At 40.1% G+C, this 22,124-nt stretch overlaps 3 protein-coding genes across 11 annotated transcripts in view; 2 read left to right on the top strand and 1 right to left on the bottom strand.

The window, feature by feature from the left end:
- Positions 1–6,465, top strand: part of DNAH12 (dynein axonemal heavy chain 12) — a 208,735-nt gene extending 202,270 nt beyond the window's left edge. For all 7 annotated transcript variants that reach the window (XM_042929731.1, XM_042929730.1, XM_042929732.1 and 4 more), the window contains 4 exons: positions 2,002–2,139; positions 2,580–2,671; positions 4,278–4,345; positions 6,187–6,465. In XM_042929731.1, coding sequence (XP_042785665.1) covers positions 2,002–2,139; positions 2,580–2,671; positions 4,278–4,345; positions 6,187–6,377 — 489 coding nt within the window. In that variant the 3' untranslated portion in view covers positions 6,378–6,465. The remainder of the gene's footprint in view (positions 1–2,001; positions 2,140–2,579; positions 2,672–4,277; positions 4,346–6,186) is intronic.
- Positions 6,466–7,109: 644 nt separating this feature from the next.
- APPL1 (adaptor protein, phosphotyrosine interacting with PH domain and leucine zipper 1) overlaps positions 7,110–22,124 on the bottom strand; it is a 56,303-nt gene continuing 41,288 nt past the window's right edge. Inside the window, exon 23 of one of the 3 annotated variants that reach the window (XM_042929723.1) lies at positions 7,110–8,771. Coding sequence is in view for 1 of the 3 variants with exons in the window: in XM_042929726.1 (XP_042785660.1) it covers positions 8,757–8,771 (15 nt within the window). In the remaining 2 variants the exon portion in view is untranslated. Of the gene's footprint in view, positions 8,772–19,582; positions 19,748–22,124 lie in introns of those variants that run through there. The other 2 variants (XM_042929726.1, XM_042929722.1) reach the window with 2 other exon arrangements.
- ASB14 (ankyrin repeat and SOCS box containing 14) lies at positions 8,663–20,837 on the top strand. Its single transcript, XM_042929728.1, has 10 exons — positions 8,663–8,784; positions 10,475–10,529; position 10,861; positions 10,979–11,110; positions 11,208–11,366; positions 13,878–14,123; positions 16,568–16,739; positions 17,195–17,738; positions 19,561–19,714; positions 20,470–20,837. The coding sequence occupies exons 1-10, from the start codon at positions 8,663–8,665 to the stop codon at positions 20,646–20,648; spliced, it is 1,764 nt and encodes a 587-aa protein (XP_042785662.1). The 3' UTR covers positions 20,649–20,837.

Below are 22,124 nucleotides of genomic sequence, written 5' to 3'. Positions count from 1 at the left end.
GTGCTTTGTGAGATAAAAAGGCAATGACAACGTAAGCCCTGCCTTCAAGTTGCCAATAGCCTACAGGGGGATAAGCTATGTATCTAAGAAAAAACAAACCAACCACGAATATAATAGAGTAAGGGATGTGTCATAGCAGATCAACTTGTAAAATGCTCTGGGAATTCAAAGGGAGAGAGTTCTTCTAGCTCAGGAAAGCAGGGTTTGTTTATTGGATGAAGAAGCATTTGAGCCAGGTCTAAACTGTGAGAGGTTTCAGACACTGTAAAAAAAGGAAAAGAACTTAGAGATCGCTGAGCAACGAAAGGCACTGTATCATTTAGAATTGATTCTGTTGCAAAATTTGACATATACAAAAATAAAGTTTATTACCTCAGTAATTGAAAAATCCAGGGGGCCAAGTGGCTCCAGGAAGGAGGTGATCTGGGGTGCAAAATAGGTCCTGGATTCTTGCACCTCATTTCCTGGCTCCATTTCTCTGAGGGTTGACTCCATTCTCAGGTAGGTTCTCATGTGATGATAGCAAAACAGCAGCAGCAACTCTGGCCTCACATCCACACAACTTCAAATAGCTGAGCAGCTTTTCCCCAAAAGTCCTAGCAAGAGTCTCCACATCTCTGTCTTTGCCTGGGTCACATGTCCATTCCTGTATCAATCACTATGACTGGGGGGTATCATTGGCCAGGCAGGAATCACATGCCCACCCCAGGAAGTGGAGTTCCTGCACCAGAAGGGCTTGGGTTGAGAGTATAGAAAGGTTCTTCTTCCAGAAGGATGGAAGAGTAGTGTCACTTTAAGACAAGCAGAAAATACAACAGATGTCCACCCAATGCAGAGAAAAGACCAGCACATAGTGTAGTCTGGTTACAATGTAAGATGCTTGAAGAAGAATTGTTTATTTTTATTTTTTTTAATATAATTTGTCAAATTGTTTTCCATACAACACCCAGTGCTCATCCCAACAAGTGCCCTCCTCCCTGCCCATCACCCACTTTCCCCTCTCCCCCACCCCCCATCTACCCTTAGTTTGTTCTCTGTATTTAAGAATCTCTTATGGTTTGCCTCCTTCCCTCTCTGTAACTTTTTTTTCCCCTTCCCCTCCCCCATGGTCTTCTGTTAAGGGATCAAGCTGGGGGGCGGGGGTGGTGCCTGGATGGCTCAGTCAACTGAGCATCTGACTCTTGGTTTTGGCTCAGGTTATGATGTCATGGCTCATGAGTTCAAGCCCCTCGTCAGGCTCTGCACTCACAGCACAGAGCCTGCTTGGGAGTCTCTCCCTCCCTCTCTCTCTGCCCCTCCCCACTTGCGTGCACACTCTCTGTCTCAAAATAAATAAATAAACATAAAAATTTTAAAAAGGAATCAAGCTGGAAATACAATTTGGGGCTAGATTATGAAGTATGTTAAATAGGAGACTAAGGTGCTTAGACTTTAATTTGGTAGAGTAGTAGCAGATTACTGAAGAATTATGCAAGATGCTAAATCCAATCCAAACCATGCATGGTGAGGTATACTCTGGAAACATTACTCTAGATGTACTGAACAGAGAGAGGGGAGAAGTGAGAAGACGTGCACATCGATACAGAAAAAAGACAATGGACATCTGAACTGAAGTAAGCGTGGAGGCAGGGGGGAGTCCAGAGTTTTAAGGAGCTGGAATCAACACTGTCATATACTGCATGAGATATCTGAAGATGGTTGCTTTTGAGTGGGAGTAAGTCACACATCCCCAAATAATTTACTCTCAGCTCTTTGTAGATTTGAACCTTTCAAACTTTGTGTTATTGAGGTTAATGTTAAAATTAGTTTGAATTATCCAAGAAGAGTGACTATAAGGGAAAAGAGGTAGAAGGCCAAGGTAGGTTGCATGTTTGTGTCGGGGAAGAGAGTCCTGTGGTGGAAAGTGTGGACAACACACAAACCAGCATCAGGAATTACAGATCAGGTGGTGCTCGTGTGAGTCTGGAAATGAACATAGTGCATTGTGTTTTCCCCTTCCAGGACTGGTATACTTCAGGAAAACCTTGTGTGTTTTGGCTCTCAGGATTCTTTTTCACCCAAGCCTTTCTCACTGGAGCGATGCAGAATTATGCCAGAAAATATACCATCCCTATTGATTTACTAGGATATGAATTTGAGGTACAAAACCCCTAAATTCCACAGTATATCATTATTTCAAAATCATGTAGTTAATCAAGGAAGATATGCAGAATTCATATTTTTATGGTCCATTATAAATGACTTCTTTCAATTCTTTGTGTTTCATGAAGAAAGTATATGTTTGCCTTGCTACGTCTGATAGGACTTAGATATATATCTCCATTTTTAACTCAGATCATCTAATGCTGCTCTCCGGTTTCAGCAAAAACATGAGGTACAATAAAAAGTGATAAAATGCTTCAAGAAGAACTGTATTATACATTTTGACACTTACACTCCTACTGAAAAATTTATAGTTTCACAACCTATCGTATAGTCGCGTTTCCCTGAGTATGTTCTGAAAATTGAGCAGATGTTTTCCTTCTGAGACAAAGTTGTCTGGGGAAGAGACCGTTACTAGCATGTGCCTCTCCCTTCAGGTTATTCCTTCAGATACATCTGAGACGGCGCCAGAGGACGGCGTTTACATCCACGGGTTATATCTTGATGGAGCACGCTGGTCCCGAACAAGGTCAGGACTTTCAACTACCGAGACTTCTTCATTGCAGATGAATAAGTAAAACACTGCTTCCCACCCACCCCACCCCTGCAACAAAAAGGGCTCTTCTAGGGACTATGGCAAGTAAAAAATAATATCAGAATCCTTGCCATAAATCATTACTCAGGCTGGGGCAATTGATAAGTGAGTATTTTTAGGTCCTGAAGAATTTTTAGTTAACATTTCAATGGTCTTATGACTAGAAAAGTTAGTTGAAATTATTTCTTACTTCTTCTGTTTTAGGACTGTTACCTTCCATTTTGTAATGTGCAGGAGCACCTAACTTTTGATCATTTCACAGTTAGAATGAACTTCCCATTTCTGTTAGTGCAGGAAAACTTTCTCTTATATGACAAAATAAATAAATATTTAAAATAAATACTGAATTTCCAGCTTAGGAAACCAAGCATTGCTATTCTTTTTAAAATGCATAGCGGTGGGGGGCCTTGGTGGCTCAGTCAGTTAAGCGCCTGGCTCTTGACTTCAGCTCAGGTCATGATCTCACAGAGTTCAAGCTCCACATCGGGCTCTCTGTTGTCAGCGTGCAGCTCACTTCGGATCCTCTGTCTCCCTCTCTCTCTCTCTGCACCTCTTCTGCACTCTCACTCTGTCTCAAAAATAAATAAAATTAAAAAAAATAAGATACATAGGGGTAAGAGAGAAGGGGAGAGACTATTTCCCTTGGAGCCCTGCTCTTTATCAGTCCGTTAATAAGCATAACCCTCTATTTCCAGGGTCAGGGCTAGGCTTTGCTCTCAAGGGAGGGTTGAATGTTGAGACCCAGAAAATCGCTTGAGGAGGAGCAGGAAGGAGTTCCTTTATATTATTACAAAGATAATTCCAAGACTGAGCTCTGATGCAGACTTAGCTGCACCTAGTTCATTTGGTTATTTCTCTCTTCCTTTTTTTTTTTTAAGTTTATTTTGAAAGAGAGAGAGAGAGAAAGAGAGAGAGATTCCCAAGCAGGCTTTGTACTGTTAGCATGGAGCTCTATGCAGGGCTCGATCTCACAACCGTGAGATCATGACCTGAGCTGAAATCAAGAGTCAGACGCTTAACCAACTAAGCCACTGATGCACACCTCTCCATTTTTATCATTTAACTTACATAGATGAATATATATATTCATCTTTTCTCCTGTCCCTCCCTTCCTTCCCTCCCTCCTTTTCTCAAACAAATAAATAAACAATATAGCACAGGGAAAAGAAGACAGGTTTACTAGACAGGCAGATGTACGTTTGAATCCTGACTCTGGCACTTAAGAGCTGTGTTACTATGAGAAAACTGTTCAACCTCTCTGAGCCTTCACTGTTCACCTGTGTGTGGAAAAGGAAGGGGACAAGATCATGGTGATGATCAAATGTGATAGGATAGTGTGTGCTTCATGGATGGTACGTAAAAAGCGGCAAGAATTGGTATTTGTCCATTGTTGTTCATTGCTTCCTCCTTGGTTTTGTTTTATATTTCTTTCTCTGCATATTTCTAGTCCTCTCTTGTATTAAAAGCCAATATCTCAGTAGCAATTTCTAGAAGCAAATTTCATCTTATTTCTAATAAATGTTTCCATTTCTCTTCACAGTGGATTGCTTGCCGAGCAACATCCCAAACTTCTCTTTGACCTGATGCCCATCATATGGATAAAACCAAGTAAATATACTCCTAACAAAATTTGTTAGAGTTTTAGGGAGGATAATAATAGACATTTTTTAATGGCTCCCCCAAATAAGTCTCTGCTCAAATCTATTAAGACTTTGTTCAGTTACAATAAATAGTGGCTTAGGGGCACCTGGGTGGCTCAGTTGGTTAAGTGTCTGACTTCTGCTCAGGTCATGATCTCACAGCTCGTGAGTTTAAGCCCTGCATCGGGCTCTGTACTGACAGCTCAGAGCCTGGAGCCTGCTTTGGATTCTGTGTCTCCTTCTTTCTCTCTGCCCCTCCCCCACCATGCTCTGTCTCTGTCTCTCAAAAATGAATAAACATTAAAAAAATTTTAAGAAGATGCAGTACACACACACACACACACACACACACACACACACACACTGGAGTATTACTCGGCAATCAAAAAGAATGAAGTCTTGCCATTTGCAACTACGTGGATGGAACGAGAGGGTATTATGCTAAGTGAAATTAGTCAGAGAAAGACAAATATCATATGACTTCACTCATATGAGGACTTTAAGACACAGAACAGATGAACATAAGGGAAGGGAAGCAAAAGTAATATAAAAACAGGGAGGGGACAAAACATAAAAGACTCTTAAATGTGGATAACAGAGGGTTGCTGGAGAGGTTGTGGCAGGGGGGATGGGCTAAATTGTTAAGGGGCTTAAGGAATCTACTCCTGAAATCATTGTTGCACCATGTGCTAACCAACTTGGGTGTAAATGATAAAAAATAAACTGTAGAAAGAAAAAAAAAATTTAGTGACTTACTGTTTACATTGGGAATATATTATTCCTGTTTTGTGTTGCATTCATATTATTTCGGGAATATCATTCTGCCTTTTTGCTCTTATCCCAAGGGATGTAACATTTTCTCTGCCCTCCCCCACTTCTACTTTTCCAGAGTCCAGGGCTTCCCATCAATATTTTGATTCTGAACTGCCTTTGTACACCTCTCAGAGACACGTAGGCTTGACACCAGCCAGTGGCTAGAATCTTCTGGCTACAAGAAACTCTTTGGCCTAGGAACCAGACAGGTGCCCACAGGCATAGATGTTGCAAGTCACAGGTGGGAAGGCCGGGGAAGCCAACTCTGCCCTCCTGGGAAAGACTCGCTCCTTCCCTCCTCTGGCCATCATCATTTTCCCACAAGTCTGAACAAATGAGGCTCATTCTTTTGTTTTTTCTTCTCTAGGTTTTTTTGTCCTCAGATAACTATCAATGGAAGCATGTCCAAATCATCCACAATCACCACTGAGCCCATTAAATATTTTTATTAACACAGTTCAATTATAAGTATGAGAAATGTGGCCTTAGTTTAGGAAGACTCCTAATATCTCATATCTGGCTTTTCAAGGATAATATATAGATTCTTTCTGTGAGTAGGTAAGTGTTGGTGTGTTTTTCTTAAGAACAACCTGCTGAAAGCAAACAGTAAGTTCTGCTTCTTCTGATTTATGCATTTCTTGTATTAGGGCTGTAAGCAGCGGGGTCCCTATGTCTGCTGCATTACATGTGCTGGATTTTAGTACTTATTCCCTACCTTCTCCTCCTCTCCCAGGTCCTCTGGAGTGTTTTCATGCCAGCTAAGTCATCAGAACTTAGAATCAATTCCTGTCCTCTAGTCCTAGAATCATGCCCCGTATGAAATCACTTGTCTTGTTTCACAGCCATAATTATATCCCAACTGTAAACAACAATAACAGCATTGAAGTGTTCAAATATCATAATCATGATCTTAGATTTAGTATGAAAAGAGTTGTTCTTTTAGTACCAATGGCTGTTTTCCCTTTAGCAAATTAGTGTATTTCTTTCTTTTCCAAGCTAAAAAGACTGAGATTGTGAAGTCGAATGCCTACACCTGTCCCCTTTACAAGACAAGTGAACGTAAAGGAACTCTCTCCACAACAGGACATTCTACCAACTTTGTTATTGCAATGTTGTTAAAGACAGACCAACCCACTCAACACTGGATCAAGCGTGGGGTTGCCTTGCTTTGTCAACTGGATGACTAAATTGGACAAACTTAAGAAAACATCTGAAAGAAGTAAAAAAGAAAATCTATGTCGTCTTCACTTCAAAATACATATGTTATGAAATCAAGTATCTTTGTGTCCTTCTTTTAAATGGTTTTTGCACTGTTCTCCTCCCTGGTGTACCACTCTTGACTGCAATACAGCCTTCTAGAAAACATGAAGAGAAATGTTTCTTGAAAGCACATGAAAAGTCCTTGAGGGGCACCTGGGTGACTCGGTTGGGTGTCCGACTCTTGATTTCAGCTCAGGTCACAACCTAACGGTTTGTGAGTTTGAGCCCCATGTTGGGCTCTGTGCTGATGGTGTGGAGCCTGCTTGAGATTCTCTCTCTCTCTCCTTGTCTCTCTGCCCCTCCCCTACTTGCACTCTCTCAAAATAAACTTTTTAAAAAAATTTCTCTATTTTTATAATTGAAAGTAAATGTCATATAAGGAATCGCCTTATATTTAATTGCTTTTTAAAAATTATTGCTATTATTAATTTTATAGGGGAAAGCATGTGACAGGAAATTTTAAAGCTCAATAAATGAACTTTTTTTTTTTAAAGAAAGAAAAATCCTTGAAACTTTTGATATATATGTGAAAATCATATTTGGGGAAACTAGATAAAACTTTTAAATTTTTTAACAATGTTTTTATTCATTTTTTGAGAGAATCTGGAGCAGGCTCCAGGCTCTGAGCTGTCAGCACAGAGCCCGATGCAGGGCTCAAACCCACACACCGCGAGATCATGACCCGAACTGAAGTCAGCAGCTTAACAGACTGAGCCACCCAAGCGTCCCACTGGATAAAATTTAGTATCAGAAAACATCTGTTTTCACAAGTGTGCAGTCATTTCTTCAGCTTCAAGAGTAGTTCCCTTTCTACTCACTTACCAGAGATGGTTATAAATAAGGAAGTATCAAAACAATTCCGGAAGTAACCCCTTACATCATACTTTTACAACATCAGCTCCATTTCTCACAGTCCCCCGGGGCAGGAAGCGTACATACAGAGGCAGTAAGGTGGCTGGCGGCAGGCCTGTCCACCCCAGGCCATAGCGTGCTTCTTGGCATTTAGTTCGTGTTTAATTGGAAATACCAAGTGTCTCTTCCTTATTTTTAATAGTTAATGTTCTCATTTAGTATATACATTCAAAATATTAGTATAGATTATTGATTTTAAAACATTTCAACAATACAAAATTACAGTTGAAATTGTATTATCTTGTGTGTGGAATTAACTCCTTCCTTAGGATTCCCAGTACACTTTAGGCTGCAGCTCTGTAGCCCAAAGAAAATGTAGGTGCAGCTACCCAGTGAATCAGGACTGTGGGGACAGTCACTTTGATAAATCGGTCACAGAAAAATGGCCTCTCAGATGAAAAATTGATTCTGGTCTGCAGTGGCCATGAGCAGGAGAATGAATTCACTTCACACAGCCAACCCCTTGCAAAAGCATTTTATACCAGGAATAAAATGTTTAGTCCTTTAAATTTGATGAATATAGCAGTGAAGAGAAGGGATCGTGTTTCCAAATAGAGCTAAACCCCATGTAAAAAACAAGGAGAATGTGCCAGACTGTCTTATGATCATGTATTTATAGTAAAGCTATTAATGGAATGGCCACTACGGGGAGGGGAGACCCTAAATAGAAATGAAAATCCTGATGTGCTAATCTTACAGTGAGAACTTCCATGCTCTCCTAAAGGATATAACAGAAGGTAAAAAGTCTGGTATGTGATTGAACCTATTCTATGATACAACAGAAATGTTCTTTTAAACAACTGAGTTATTGCCTAAGAAAATACATTGTTTTTTACTACCACTATTCCTGTTATATGTTGTTATTATGAGAGTGCATATATTCCTATGATGTGTTTATTTTTAATATTTGCTGTTGCAGCATAAAGATGTTTTGGGTGAGGGCTACAATGACTGAGAAAAAACTCATAAGCCAGGTCTAAAATAAACCATTACTTTCATAGTTAAAACGACACTGACCCAAGTTTTATACGGAAGGTTGATTTTCCTGAGTAGGCATTAAGTAAATGGCTAATCATGGCAACTTCTAATTTATATTGAATTTGTGGCAGTCCAGAAAACTCTTTTGAATTTATGGGAAAAAATGTAATGGGTATTTTTTCTAAATCTTGCATTTGCTTCATTTATCACTCCTTTCAATTTTGTAGTTTTCTGAGTTTCATTTGTAATGAAACTGATAATCTTTTCGTAACTGGAAAAATATTGTCAATTCATTCTGACTTGAAATCTGTCAGCGTCTCACATGGATAATTACGCCAGTGATGAAGACACAGATGAGGACTTTGATACCCAGCTCGTCATCCAGGAGAGTATACAGGACATTCACAAGCCGGGAACTACACAGCAGGCACCTGCAGATGAGAGGTAATGGGATCTCATTGGTGATGTACTGGAAGGATTCAACAGTTGAGACTTGTCATTAGTATACTTCTAGTGTTGTGATAAAAACAGAAGAGAGGGTCAAAATCCATTTCAATTATCATTTCAGTATCTATGAGACTTGAACAATTTGGAAAGAATTCAGAATGTAATTAGTAAACAGTTGAAGGAGGTTAGGAGCAGCTCTACATGAGGATTTGGAGACTGGAAACCAGAAGAAATACATTAGGATGTGAAAGACTAGAGAACTCTAATGCACCCTGTCTTTGGGGAGCCAAGGAAATGCAAAAAGCTAAGCAATACACATAGAAAATTATCAGCCTTCGTGGGGAGACAGAGCAAGGTCCAGTCTTTTGATTCATATCAAAAGAAGGAATTATGTAAACTTAAACCCAGAAGAGACTAACCCTTTCTGAGGTGTGTCTTCAGAATTCTGTAATGACGGCACTAGAAAAGGACTCCGCGGGTCCCTCGCTGATGTAAAAGAATCTCCCTGGAGGTGGAATGTGCACAGCCAAGCACACCTGCTCAGATGCTCTCTGACTGATCTGCACCCTTACCCCCCCACCCCCCAGCAGTTACTATTGTTTTTCAGGGGTGATAAAAGTTGTTTGCTTGGGGTGGTGACCTCTATTTGCCTGCTGGAGGTAAAACTGGATAAATGTGGTTTTAGCTCTAAGAGACTTTATAATTAAACATAGAGATGTTGAAATACGTTAAAACTATACTTTTTTTTAAAGTAACAAACTCACGGAGTGATCACTTTGTGCTGCACTATTTTTAAGCATTTTTTAAATATTGACTCATTTAGTTCTCATTACCTTTCTATGTTGTAAGTACTGTTATCCCTGTGTAGAAATAAGAATACTGATAAGCACAGATAAGTGTTACCCGAGGTCACAGAGCTGCTAGGTAAGAGGCAGGCAGTCTGGCTTCAGCGTCTCTTTACCACGCTATTCCTATACTTTTGTGTTACATTTAGGAATAATCTTTAAATAGTTAAAGTTTTGTAAAGAAATTGGGTTTAGGGGCACCTGGGTGGCTTCAGTCGGTTGAGAGTCTGACATCCACTCAGGTCATGATCTCATGGTTCATGACTTCAAGCCCCACTTTGGGCACACTGCTGTCAGCACAGAGCTTGCTTCGGCTCCTCTGTTCCCCTCTCTCTCTGACCCTCCCACACTTGCACTCTCTCTCTCTCACTCAAAAATTAAAAAAAAAAAAATTGGGTTTATTAGATTATATTAACCTTGTGATTAAAATTTTTTAAGTTCATTCAGTAATTAAGTCATGATTTTAGACTGGAAGGCATAAGATTTTGAGGACTGAAATATTTTACAGAAATTGACTATAGTTGTAGATTTCAGTGATTAGACTTGCAAGAATTATATGGAACTTAGGAAGGCTTGCTGACTTGGTCTACCTGAGACAGGTGGAATAATGCCACCCCCCCACCAAGGAAGACAGACACAGGAGACCGATTTCCCTGGAGCATGTTTAGGGTCACACCACATATATTTTGGAAGTATTCCCATTAAGCCTCATTTTAAGAGTTTGTTGTTAGAGTTCATCCTTGGCTAACTACTATTGCCCTTATTGTTTCCTTTTGTTTTTTGTCACATGCCTTTGTTTTCCCTCACTTTGGGGATTACATATATATTTATTTTCTATGCAGTTCCCATTCCTTTGTGAGCGCTGACTATAAGAAGATAATTGAAACAATAGAGACAGTTAAGTACTCTTCTTATTCTATCCCCTCCAACTTGTGGTAAGATGTGATGCTGACAAAGGACAAAGGGCAGCACCTCCCCTCTGAGCTGAGGAAAGCCTAGAAGCAGGTTCTCCCAAATGCTCAACACTGTGGGGGTGTCCAACGCTGATTGTCAAGAGCCTGCGAGAAAACACCACAGCACCACTTAGCCAAGAGCTCCTGGGCTCCTCGGTGGACTGGGCTCTTTCTCTGTAACCACACGAGGGGTGGCCACTGGCTGGGATGGTATGGAACACTAGGCGAACACCTGCTTGTTCGTCCTATGCCATTTGAATGCGTCTCTCATAAAGGGTGGTGCTAGAACTCTGTCGTCTCGTGCACTAACCTTGATGGTGGAATTCGGAAGCAGTATGGGCTGCCTTGTGTGTGTGCCAAATGTGAATCTGTGCCCATTCGACTCGTTAATAGGTAAGGAAGATGCATTGGCACGCCTGACCAAGTGCCATTCTGCTTTTGATGAAGCAGATGAGATAGGCTGGCTCCCTCTGCATAAGGCTGCGGTGCAATTAAGCAAGAACATTTTGGAAATAACTCTGAAAGGTAAGCTCCCTTTACAACTCTTCCTGATGCTTCTGAGAAATGAATTTAAAATTTATTTCTGTATCTTAACCTGTGTGGTCTAATGGAATTATTTCAGCTTCAAAACCCAGTGTGTGGGAGCAAACCACCCACAGCGGGGAAACGCCACTTTTTTTGGCTGTCAGCAGTTGCCTCTTAGAAAACACCAGTTTTCTTCTTGTCAACGGCTGCAATCCAAATGCCAAGAATTCTGAAGGCAATTCTCCTCTTCTTACAGGTAAATTAGTACCTTGTCTCTGGAAAACAGTCTGTCATTCTGAGTGTCCCCCATCCCAGAGGTTTTGAAGGCAACTTTTTAAAAATTTTTCTTAGTTTTCATCTTAATTCCAGTTAGATAACAATGTTATATTAGCTTCAGGTGTATAATATAGTGACTCCACACTTCCATATAACACCTGGTGCTCATCACAAGTGCATTCCTTAATCCCCATCACATTTCACCCACACCCCTGCCCCCCCCCCCCCCAGCAACCATCAGTTCTCTATAGTTAAGAGTCTGTTTCTTGGTTTTCCTCTTTTCTTCCCCCCTCTGCTCATTTGTTTCTTAAATTCCACAGATGAGTGAAATCATATGGTATTAGTCTTTCTCTGATGTCACTTAGCATAACTCTCTAGCTCCATCCACATCGTTGCAAATAGAAAGGCAGCTTTTTGTACATAGTTGCAGTGCTGTCATTCTGGTCCCAACTGACCCATGTCATGGGTACCTGACCCTCAAGCTTTCTACAGACTTGTCCTTGAGGTGGCCTGAGGCAAAATCTCTGCCAACTGGCTGATCATTTTGCATTGCATGGTGTCTTAACCAATTAATTTAGGTGTAAGAACGATAAAAGGTGAGCAGAGTAGGGAGAGGCAACCAATGGTGGGGTAAAGACGGCAGATTGAATACGAATGGCTAATTTTCCTCCCTCCTGAGTCTTCACTAAAATTATAGTCAAGAAATTGTCTTAATGAGGTAAAATACAAAAGAATGAGGAGAACAGGAGAGGAGACAACAACAACACAGTTTTTTAAAACCTGGAGAGCAGGTGGATGAATACTCAGTGACAAGAAAGCCAACTCAACTTGGTAGTGGGGAAAGCAGCACAATTACATCAAAGGCTTGGAAGTTGTTGGCGGCAGTTACCTCATGGAACGTGGGTGAAGGACAGGCAGCTAACGGGAGGATTGGTTGAACCCTATTAAGGAATGAGTAGCCAGAGTGGTCCCTTCTCCCAAACCACCCGAGTTCTGGACATTTATCATCTGGGAAATTTAAACAGAGGCTCTCTGGATGGGGGGTATTAGACAAGGGTGGGAGTACTAGATTGAAAATACTGGAGGAATTAAGCATAAGCCAAGACCTCCCAGCCCTCCTCTTCCACCAGGATTCTAGAAAGATGGCAACCAGAACTTTACCCTCCAAGAAGAGGCTTCTCTGGAGAATATGATATACCCAAAAAGAAAGAACTGAAGAGAGTGAAATTGGGGGTTCCCCAACAAATGGCCCAGACATAGCAACATATAGCTATGACCACACTCCAAGAGCCCCTCCCAACATTTAGGATTCCCAGTCAGCTTTTTAGTCCCCGACTCTTAATCATGAGCAGATAGTCAAGGACTATCTGAGAAAAGTCTTCAACAGAGATAAGAAACTTGGAGGAGACTGACTATTTAGGCAAAATAAAATGTAGGGGGAAATTAGAATTCATTTAGAGCAATTAGTGAAAACTAATGAAATAATAGGATATTACCAAAAAACTGAACAAAACAGAACCAAAAACACTCTTGAAAATTAAAAATATGATAGTAGAAATATAAAACTCAAAACAAGTGCTGGGAGATAAAGTTTCGGGAAGTTTCCAGAAGATAAGAAATGGGAAATAGGAAAGAAAAAGAAAAAAACTAGGACAATCTAAGAGGAGCAACACATGAATCTCAGAAACGCTAGAAAGAGAAGAGACAAGATGGAGGTGGTATACCATCATGAAATAAGTCAAGAAAATGATTTCCTAAAACAAAGGACATGTGTTTCCAGAATCAAAGGGCACACTAAGTGCCAGCTCAATGAGCCAAAAAAAGACCCAACACCCTTGGCACTTGGTATTTCCAGTCCTACAGCACTTTCTATGGCACATTATAAACCGTTATAGACAGAATTCACACTGATTCAACATCTGGCTCCTAGCAAGATTCCTCATACACAGGGGTGCCAATAATTAACAAATGGATAGGGAGATGGATACAGTAAATTGTTTTAGAATCGTGAAGGACTTAAAGGTTATCATCCAAATGCGAATGATAACAGCATAAATGCAGAAAAACCAATTAGAAAATTTTAACAAAACACGAGGTTACGAATAATTTCATAATTACTGCTGTTTTTGTTTTTCTTTGTTTAAAGTACCCAGGAGCATTTCTAGGACTGTACTGGGTACTTAAGTTCCCATTTTCTTGAGGGAGGAACACAAAAATGATAAATGAAAATTTTATATGTTTTGTTTTTCAGACACATAAGCAGCCAATAGACAGTAACTGTTCATGGCTTACAGAAAAGACAATAGGGTATTGATGTAAAACACTATTGGTATTATTTGATATATGCCTCATTTAACAGTGTGTTTCCTAAACACAAAATGTTGGCACAGGGGGGTAGCTAGGAAGAGCTCATTAAGAAGCTTGAGGGACACTGGCTAGTAAGATACTCTGGCCATAATTTCCTGGTGACATTTCACTTCCAATTTCCCAGCTGTTCTACGTGACTCCTATGACATGGCCTCCTTGCTGATCAGCCATGGGGCAGATGTCAATCTGCGGTGTACCAACGAGAGGACCGCTCTCCATGAAGCAGCCAAACTGGGCAGGCAGGACATAGTAAAGTTGCTGCTGGTTTCTGGGGCTCACCCTGATCCACGGAGCTCCTATGGATTCACTCCTCTTGCTCTTGCTGCCCAAAGTGGATACACTGAAATCATGGAAATGTTACTGCAGAAAGGCAAGATTTTCTATACGGTCAGCACACCCCCAAGGGATAACGTGACGCAAGCATCCTCCTTTTTGTGAAGAGCTTCAAGATGATAGAAATTAACATTTTATTTAAGCCTAACAAATGTCTGATGAAAGTATGTGTTAATACTGGCTACTAAAAAGCCTAGAGATTGAACAGTTCTCATTTGATGTGGAGCAATTTCCCTAAAATTACTAGGATGCACCTTACTCTAGCATAATGTTCCCCGACCATGCTGAGGATGGTCAGTTTTTAAATGTTTTGCCTGTTGTCCTTTTCTAGAGTCACAGAACAAAAGTCCTCATATTACCCCCTACATGTTGTCTCTGCTAAGTCATGAGGCAGTCCAATGTGTTATCAGATGCTTCTGGTGTTGGGAAGTTTTTCCTGATTGCTCCTCTTTGGGTCCCAGTTCTTCCTTTAGTAATAACCAAAACCCTGAGAGAAGGTAGGCAATTTACATTTATTGAGTACTTTCTAAGCACCAGGCAATAAGCTACCGCTGCCTCACGTGATCTTCTAAAACCCTAGGAAGTAGGCATTATCGTCATTTTATACTTAAGGAAAGAGGGTCAGGGATGGTACCAGTTGCAGGACTTCCTTTTAAACGTGCCCTCTCCTGCCACCAATTTGAGATCTGGTTTAACTGGCAGAGTCCTTGGCTCAGAGAACTCTGCAATTTATTGGCTTTGAGGAGAACCCCCATTGATGACCCTGTTAAGTGAAGCAATGTAGTATCTAAAGCTTTTTTTCAAAGCAAATCTTTACCAATATTTAATAAAGTCCCAATATTAGAATTACCTTTTGTATTCTCCTTCCTGTCTGTGTCCAGAAGCCTTCTTTCTTTCTTTAACAATACATGGTCCTGGTCTCCAATATTCTAGACTACAGAGATTCCTATATTTAAGAACAACTTTCTGCTTTTTAGACTTACCTGAAACTTTACTATCATACAGGAGAGGCTGTTGTAGTTCCCAATCAGTGGCCATAAGACATTTTAAGTAAGATGTTTTAAATGAGCAACAGCAGAGATGTCTAAAGTCAATAGCTAGAGTAACAAAAATAAACACTAGACCCTTCATCTACATAACAAGAGTAACCTTTTGTGTAGATCACTGATTAAAATATAAAGAGAGGCACCAGATTTTAAATCCTTAACTCTAAAGAAACCACATCGGTTGACCTCAGTGAATACTTTCCGAGGTAACTCCCTTATGATGTAATTTGCACAAAGTGATATAACTAGTAAATGGCAGAGCCAAGATTTGAAACCACATCTGTCTCATTCCAAATCATGTTACTTTACTGCCCTGCATTATTAGAGTGGAAACACTGCTTCATAGAAATAGGCCCTGGGTCTGGTGTACCTGTATGTGAATCCCGAACTGCCTTGCTTACCAGCTGTGCGTCTCTGGGGAAGTCACTTAACCTCAATGAGCTATGGTTTTTTTCTCTTTAAAAAGAAGATACTAGCACCTGCTTGTTAGGGCTGTTGTTGTTTAGAAAGTATGCACACAGGAACCTGCACATAGTGAGCACTCATCCCATGGAGGCTTATTAGACATTTCTTCATGCATTCCAGGAGGGGGGGGGTTCTTAATCACTGTATTCTGATGACTATGGAGTCTATTTACTAATTTACTATTTACTAATTTAAAGCCACTACATCTTTTTTATAGGAGCTGTGAATAGGCCCCGAATGATCTCCTTTCTCTTTGTCCATTTTCAAAGGTGACTCTTTCTTCAAAACCCATTTTACTGAGAGGCCTTCTGCAACTGACCCAAAACTCCTTTCTCCTTCCTTCACCATCCAGTTCCCCTCAAAATCCAGAACTGAGATCTTTTAGAGGACATTTTGCCTACAATTGTACTCTTATTACCCACACCATCACATGACAGCATATTGAGTACTACAATTTATCCTTTTAACTATAAGTCCCCAACTTCAACAACAAACAACCACAGTATGTCTTACTGTGAACAGCTACCTAAGAACATGTGAAAAAACAGAACAAACACCCATTTTTCACCATAACATCAACAGATGGCATGGTGTTACAGTCCAACAGGATTGTTGGTACCATGCTATATATAAGGGTGGGGTAAGTGGACTTTTATAGGCTAGTCTGGAAATAAAATCTCCTTTAAAAGGACTTCTCCTGGAATTTGCAAGTTCCAAACAATTAACTTATAAAGTTACTCTGAAAGCCAACCTAATTTTAACTGAGAGACTGCTTGCACCATTTCTTCCTTCCCCAACTACATTATAAACTGGCCGAGAGCAGGAGGCACCTTTCTTATTTCTTTGACTTTGTAGTGCTTTGCTCAAGTGGCTGCTTAATAACTGCTTTTTGGTAGTGCTTCTATATTAAGAATGCATAAGTAGTAGAGTGGAAAAGATTTTTGCATAACAAGACTTTTTCTCCTCTTAGGAGCTAATGCTCTTGGTCAGGCCTCTGACTCTTCTTCCATCTTACTTGAAGCCGCCAGTGGAGGAAATCCAGATTCTGTGACTCTCTTGCTAGAGCATGGAGCTGATGCCAACATCCCTAAGAATTCAGGCCACCTTCCCATTCATGTTGCAGCTGACAGAGGCCACTTGTTGTAAGTTCAATGACATCACCACAAATAATAGAACTAGCAAAAGCTGTGGGGTTTCTTTGGAGCAGCTTCTGGGAACTTTATATTCTTCTTCTCTGATCATATAATTCTAACACCCTTTTAAAGATAAACTCAACCAGTAAGACAGTGAAGTCAGGCATCCTCTGTAACCACAGAAGAGACATAAAACTATTTTATTATTGGGTCTTTAGGCAATAAGGGGAGCTCCCGGTCTCACTAATTGGACTAATTCTGAGTTTTATCTCTAGACAGTTTTATTTAACTTCACTAAGTAGCTGAGCATTTACATGCAGGAATTATACTTTTTGGGGGTTAGGGGGTTCTAAATGCCACCTGATACTAATACCACCTGTACTAGCATATAATAATCGTAAACAGGTTAATACTACATCTTAACAAAAACAATTTTTTAAATACCCCCTGAAACTCTTTCTCAGAGCCCTGAAGATTTTGGTTCCAGTTACGGATTTTGCTGCCATTAAGCAGAGTGGCATCAGTCCGGTCCACTGTGCAGCAGCAGGAGCACACCCCCAATGCCTGGAATTCCTCATCCAGGCTGGATTTGATGTAAATTTCATGCTGGATCAGAGAATTCGCAAACACTATGATGACCATAGGAAGTCAGCTTTGTATTTTGCTGTATCAAATGGTGACCTCTCTTCAGTTAAGCTGCTTCTGAGTGCTGGAGCTCTGCCCAATCAAGACCCAGTTAACTGCCTCCAGATAGCCCTAAGGATGGGCAACTATGAGCTGATAAGTCTGCTGCTACGGCATGGGGCCAACGTCAATTACTTCTGCAGAGTCAACCCTTTACATTTCCCATCAGCACTGCAATACACATTGAAAGATGAAGTCATGCTCAGGATGCTCTTGAATTATGGGTATGACACAGAGCGATGCTTTGATTGTCCCCATGGAGACAAAGTTCATCCTTGCTATACTTTTGAAGGCTGGACATCTACAGTTATCAAAGACACTATGGTAAGTGCACAGTATTGTCTGTATCAACTTATACAATCATTATTAGTGGCCCTGGACTACACCAAGAGATAAGACTCCATCCATTCTCTCCAGAAGATCATAGTTCAAAAGATTTTTAAGTTTATTTATTTTGAAAGAGAGTGAGCAAGAGAGAGCAGAGGAGGGCAGAGAGAGAGGGAGAGAGAATCCCACGCAGGCATCATGCTGTCAGCAGAGAGCCCAACGTGGGGCTCAATCTCATGAGCTACCCAGCTACCTAGCTCAACTGAGCTCCCCAGGAACCCTGAAAAGATTTTAATGTGATAAATACGTGGTAAAATAAACATGATGGTAGATGTAAAAGGTACAGGAACAGTTCAGAGGGAAGTGATTTAACTTTACTTAGGGAGTTTCACAAATGAACTAGCATCTGAGTAAGGTTTTAAAGAATGAATGTAGTCTTACAAACTAGTTATGTTTTTTCTCTGAAGTGCTGAGTCATCGAGCTAAAATGTTTCTAGGGTCCTGATACCTGTATCCCTTAGTTCTTGGCTATCTCTTTTAGGTCTAAAATTTGATTAAATAGGTTTCTTTGGCCACCTTTTTAATGAGAAAGAAACACAAAAAATGCAGTTGAGTACCCTCTTCTTCTTGAGATGTGTTCCTCTTGTGATGTCTGCATCACACCAGTCTATTTCCCCCCTAACCGGTCATTTCTATTTTCCCCAACTTGAGCTCATCCCCAACTTTTCAAAAAGCTGCCACTCTTCAAGTTTCACACGTTACCTTCTCAAAAAGACCCTTCCTTACCCATCCACCGTTATCTAAGGTAGTTGTCTTCCCTAATCTTCTGATAATGCTATTTCTTTTATAGCACTTACCACTTTATGAAATTATCTTTTTAACATTTACTGATTACATGTCTCCTCCACAAATACATCAGTGTAAGTAAGCTCTTGTTCACCACTTTCCTCAGCTTAGAGATCTGTGCTCAGCACACAGATGCACTATAAATACCTGAGTTCGTATTAAAATCAAAAATTAAATAGTGAACGGAGAAAGCACTTTGAATCGATTCTGGAAAGTGAAGGCAACATATTAATATTGTATTATTAGTTTTAGGTTATGATTAATGTAGGAGCTGGCATTTAGGTGTATATCATCTTGTATTATTTCCTGACTTATTATGTAGTAGTACTTGACTTCTTACATGGGCATCTTGTCTAGGAGCATGTAAATTACCTACCGGCAGAAACGATCATATCCGTCAGGCATGAGGATAGGAGTAGGTTGTGAATGACAGAAAACCCAAAATGAAAGTGACTTTAATAAGGTGGCTCGTTCCCTTCATATAAAGGCCACAGGTAAACAGCCTTCTAACTGGACAGCTCCTGACACAGGAGAAACTTGCATCCACATTCCAGCCAGCAAGGAGGCAGGCAGGCTGAAGCAGCACACACCGTGTTCTTTTAAGTGCATTCTGGGGGTTGCTCACACTTCCACTCACATCTCACTGGCTAGAACTTAAGTGGCCACGTCTAGGTGCAAGGAAGCTGGAGAGGTAATCTTTATTCCAGAGAGCCGTGTGGCCAACCAAAGGGAACAATGGATATTAGACAACTGTCTCTTTCACACCCTGATTACACCTTACATAGTTCTGAAGATACAGCAGTTAAGTATTTTTCCAAATGTCAGAGCTAAGAAATCATTTCCTTGTTCAATGCCTGGTTTATAAATGAGGGGCTTGAGACCTTGGTTCCTAACTTTGAGTTTTGTGTTCTAAACCCCCCCATAGTTACTCCAGTTTTTCATTTGCTTTCATAGTTCCAATTTTCTTCCTTAGTTCTGTGAAGTAATAACTTTGTCATGGCTGCAACATCTCTCTGGGAAGGTTGTTCGAGTGATGCTTGATTATGTTGATCAAGTTCGAATCTGTTCAAAGTTGAAAGCTGTGCTCCAAAAACAAGGGCTCTGGTCAGAAATCCATTTTATCTTAAGTGAGTATCCTCCTTTCTTCTAAAAGATTTTTACCAAAAATAAAAGGTATTCTTATTTGCTTCATAAAACATTCTCTTCTGGTTAAAAGCTTTATCTAAAGAAACAAAGAAAAATACTATTCCTCTCTAAAAAAAAAGTTACTATTTATTACTTACTTTGTACTTCTTATCATTTCCCAGTAGATAAAATCTGTTAGGTAATTACATATTATATGGTAGGTAATGCCTTTCTCCTAATCCCATGGAACACTGTACATACAGGAATTAATAAAAGCTATGAAATGGCAACAAAAACAGGGATGAGAAAAAGTGAAGATCTAAGCCCGCAGAGAATATCAAAGGATGCTCCAAACCACATTCTTTCACAGTAGAACATAAGTCAAATTAAGAGTTTCTTTCATCTAATTTCCCCCTGGGTGGTGATCTTTTAGTTCTCAGCCTGATCCAGAGGGATAGGACAGGGCAAGGGAGTGGTTAGAACACAAAGATTTAAGGATTTCAGGTCTCACAGGCCAGAGCCACAACTGATGCCAGTCTTTGGATTCTTAACTTGACATGGTTCTGTAATCGTATCTACAGGAAGGGTTGCAAAGAGAAGGGAAAAGCTGTTTCGCTTTTAACTTTTCCATTTCAACACAGCAAATGAAAATTTTGGTGGCTTAAGTATAACATACATTTGCTGACTAAACCCTAAGATCACTAAAAGAAGGAACAGCTCTTTTCCATTTGGATAACATGTGTTTCTCTCATTTCAGCAAACCCTCGATCCCTCAAACATTTGTGCCGCCTAAAGATCCGGAAGTGTATGGGGAAGTTACATTTGCGCTGCCCTGTCTTCATGTCATTTCTTCCATTACCAAACCGTCTAAAAGCGTATATCCTTTACAAAGAATATGATCTTTACGGACAAGGAATTTTCACAGGAACCTGGTAATCAAACTGGATGAAAAGGTATATTTCTTTGAGTTGCATTTCTTAAAATTTGACTTGTTACATAGGATTCATTATTTCTCACTTTACCTAACAACTAAAATCTCAATGCAAATCTACATGTTAATACTATTTCTTAATATTCTTTTTTTTTTTAATTTTAATGTTTATTTATTCTTGAGAAAGAGAGCATGAGCATGAGTAGGGGAGGGTCAGAGAGAGAGAGGGAGACACAGAATCCGAGGCAGGCTCCAGAGCCCGACGTGGGGCTCAAACTCACAAGCTGTGAGATCATGACCTGAGCCAAAGTCAGAGGCTTAACCGACTGAGCCACCAAGGCGCCCCCTATTTCTTAATATTCTTAATATTGCTTCTCAAGAGCATTCTGAAAGGCAGTTAAAAAAAAAAAAAAACCAAACTGTAAAATTTCAATTAACAGAAATGTATCAGTTCTCACTCTGTACTGATTTTGTATTAAATGTAAGAATCTACATTTCTACATGCTCAAAACAGTAAATGTCACCTTTAATAATTTAAAAGGATTCTTAACAGTAATCCTTTTTAGAGAGAAGTACATACATAAAATGTCTTAGTAATTACATTGAATAAAATACTGACCCCAGTACTTGACCTACAAGTTAGCTGTTCTTATGCAAAAGTCCCAAGGCCAGCTTAATGTCTGTTTACTTGTAGAGTCCCGCACTGAAGTGGAGTAATTTGGTTAACTGAAACAGAACTTTCAATTGCAACGTCATCATTAATGGGAAACATGCAGTCCTTCTTTCCATAAAACCCTGGCTAAGGGTTCCCATTTACTGGTTAATGTTATCACTGGAATAGAAATTAAACGGGTTTTCAGATGGCTTATGTTTTTCTGTACTGACTCTAGTGCAGTACTTGACACACAAGAAGGGCTCACTGATAGCAGCTGTATTTATTCAATTATTTTTTTAAGTTTAATTATTTTTGATAGAGACAGACAGCATGAGCAGGGGAGGAGCAGAGAGAGGGAGAAAGAGAATCACAAGCAGGCTCTGCACTGTCAGCGCAGAGCTCATTGTAGGGCTTGAACTCATGAACCATGAGATCATGACCTGAGCCAAAACCAAGAGTCAGACGCTTAACCAACTGAGCCACCCAGGAGCCCCTTTTTAAATTATTTTAAAATTTTTAATTCTAGTATTTAACATACAGTGTTAAATTCGTTTCAGGTGTACAATACAGAGATTGAACAACTCTATACATTCATCACTCAGTGTTCATCAAAAGTGCACTCCTTAATCCTTATCACCTGTTTCATTCATCTCCTCACTGACATCCCCTCTGGTAACCATCAGTTTGTTCTCTACAGTTCAGAGTCTGTTTCTTGATTCACCTCTCTTTCCCTATGTTCATTTGTTTTTTTCATAAATTCCACATGAGTGAAATCATATGGTATTTTTCTCTGACTTACTTCGCTTAGCATTATACTCTCTAGATC

Source organism: Panthera leo, chromosome A2 (genome assembly GCF_018350215.1).
Source record: "Panthera leo isolate Ple1 chromosome A2, P.leo_Ple1_pat1.1, whole genome shotgun sequence".
Classification (NCBI taxonomy): Eukaryota; Metazoa; Chordata; class Mammalia; order Carnivora; family Felidae; genus Panthera; species Panthera leo.
Note: the sequence above shows the minus strand (reverse complement) of the source record. Positions and strands in the feature narration are given on the sequence as shown.

Coding starts and splice junctions, on each gene's coding strand:
- ASB14 (XM_042929728.1), top strand. CDS start 8,663: ATGGATAATTACGCCAGTGATGAAGACACAGATGAGGACTTTGATACC. Junction 14,124..16,567: donor GGAAATGTTACTGCAGAAAG/GCAAGATTTTCT, acceptor TTCTCCTCTTAG/GAGCTAATGCTCTTGGTCAG. Junction 19,715..20,469: donor AGAAATCCATTTTATCTTAA/GTGAGTATCCTC, acceptor CTCTCATTTCAG/CAAACCCTCGATCCCTCAAA.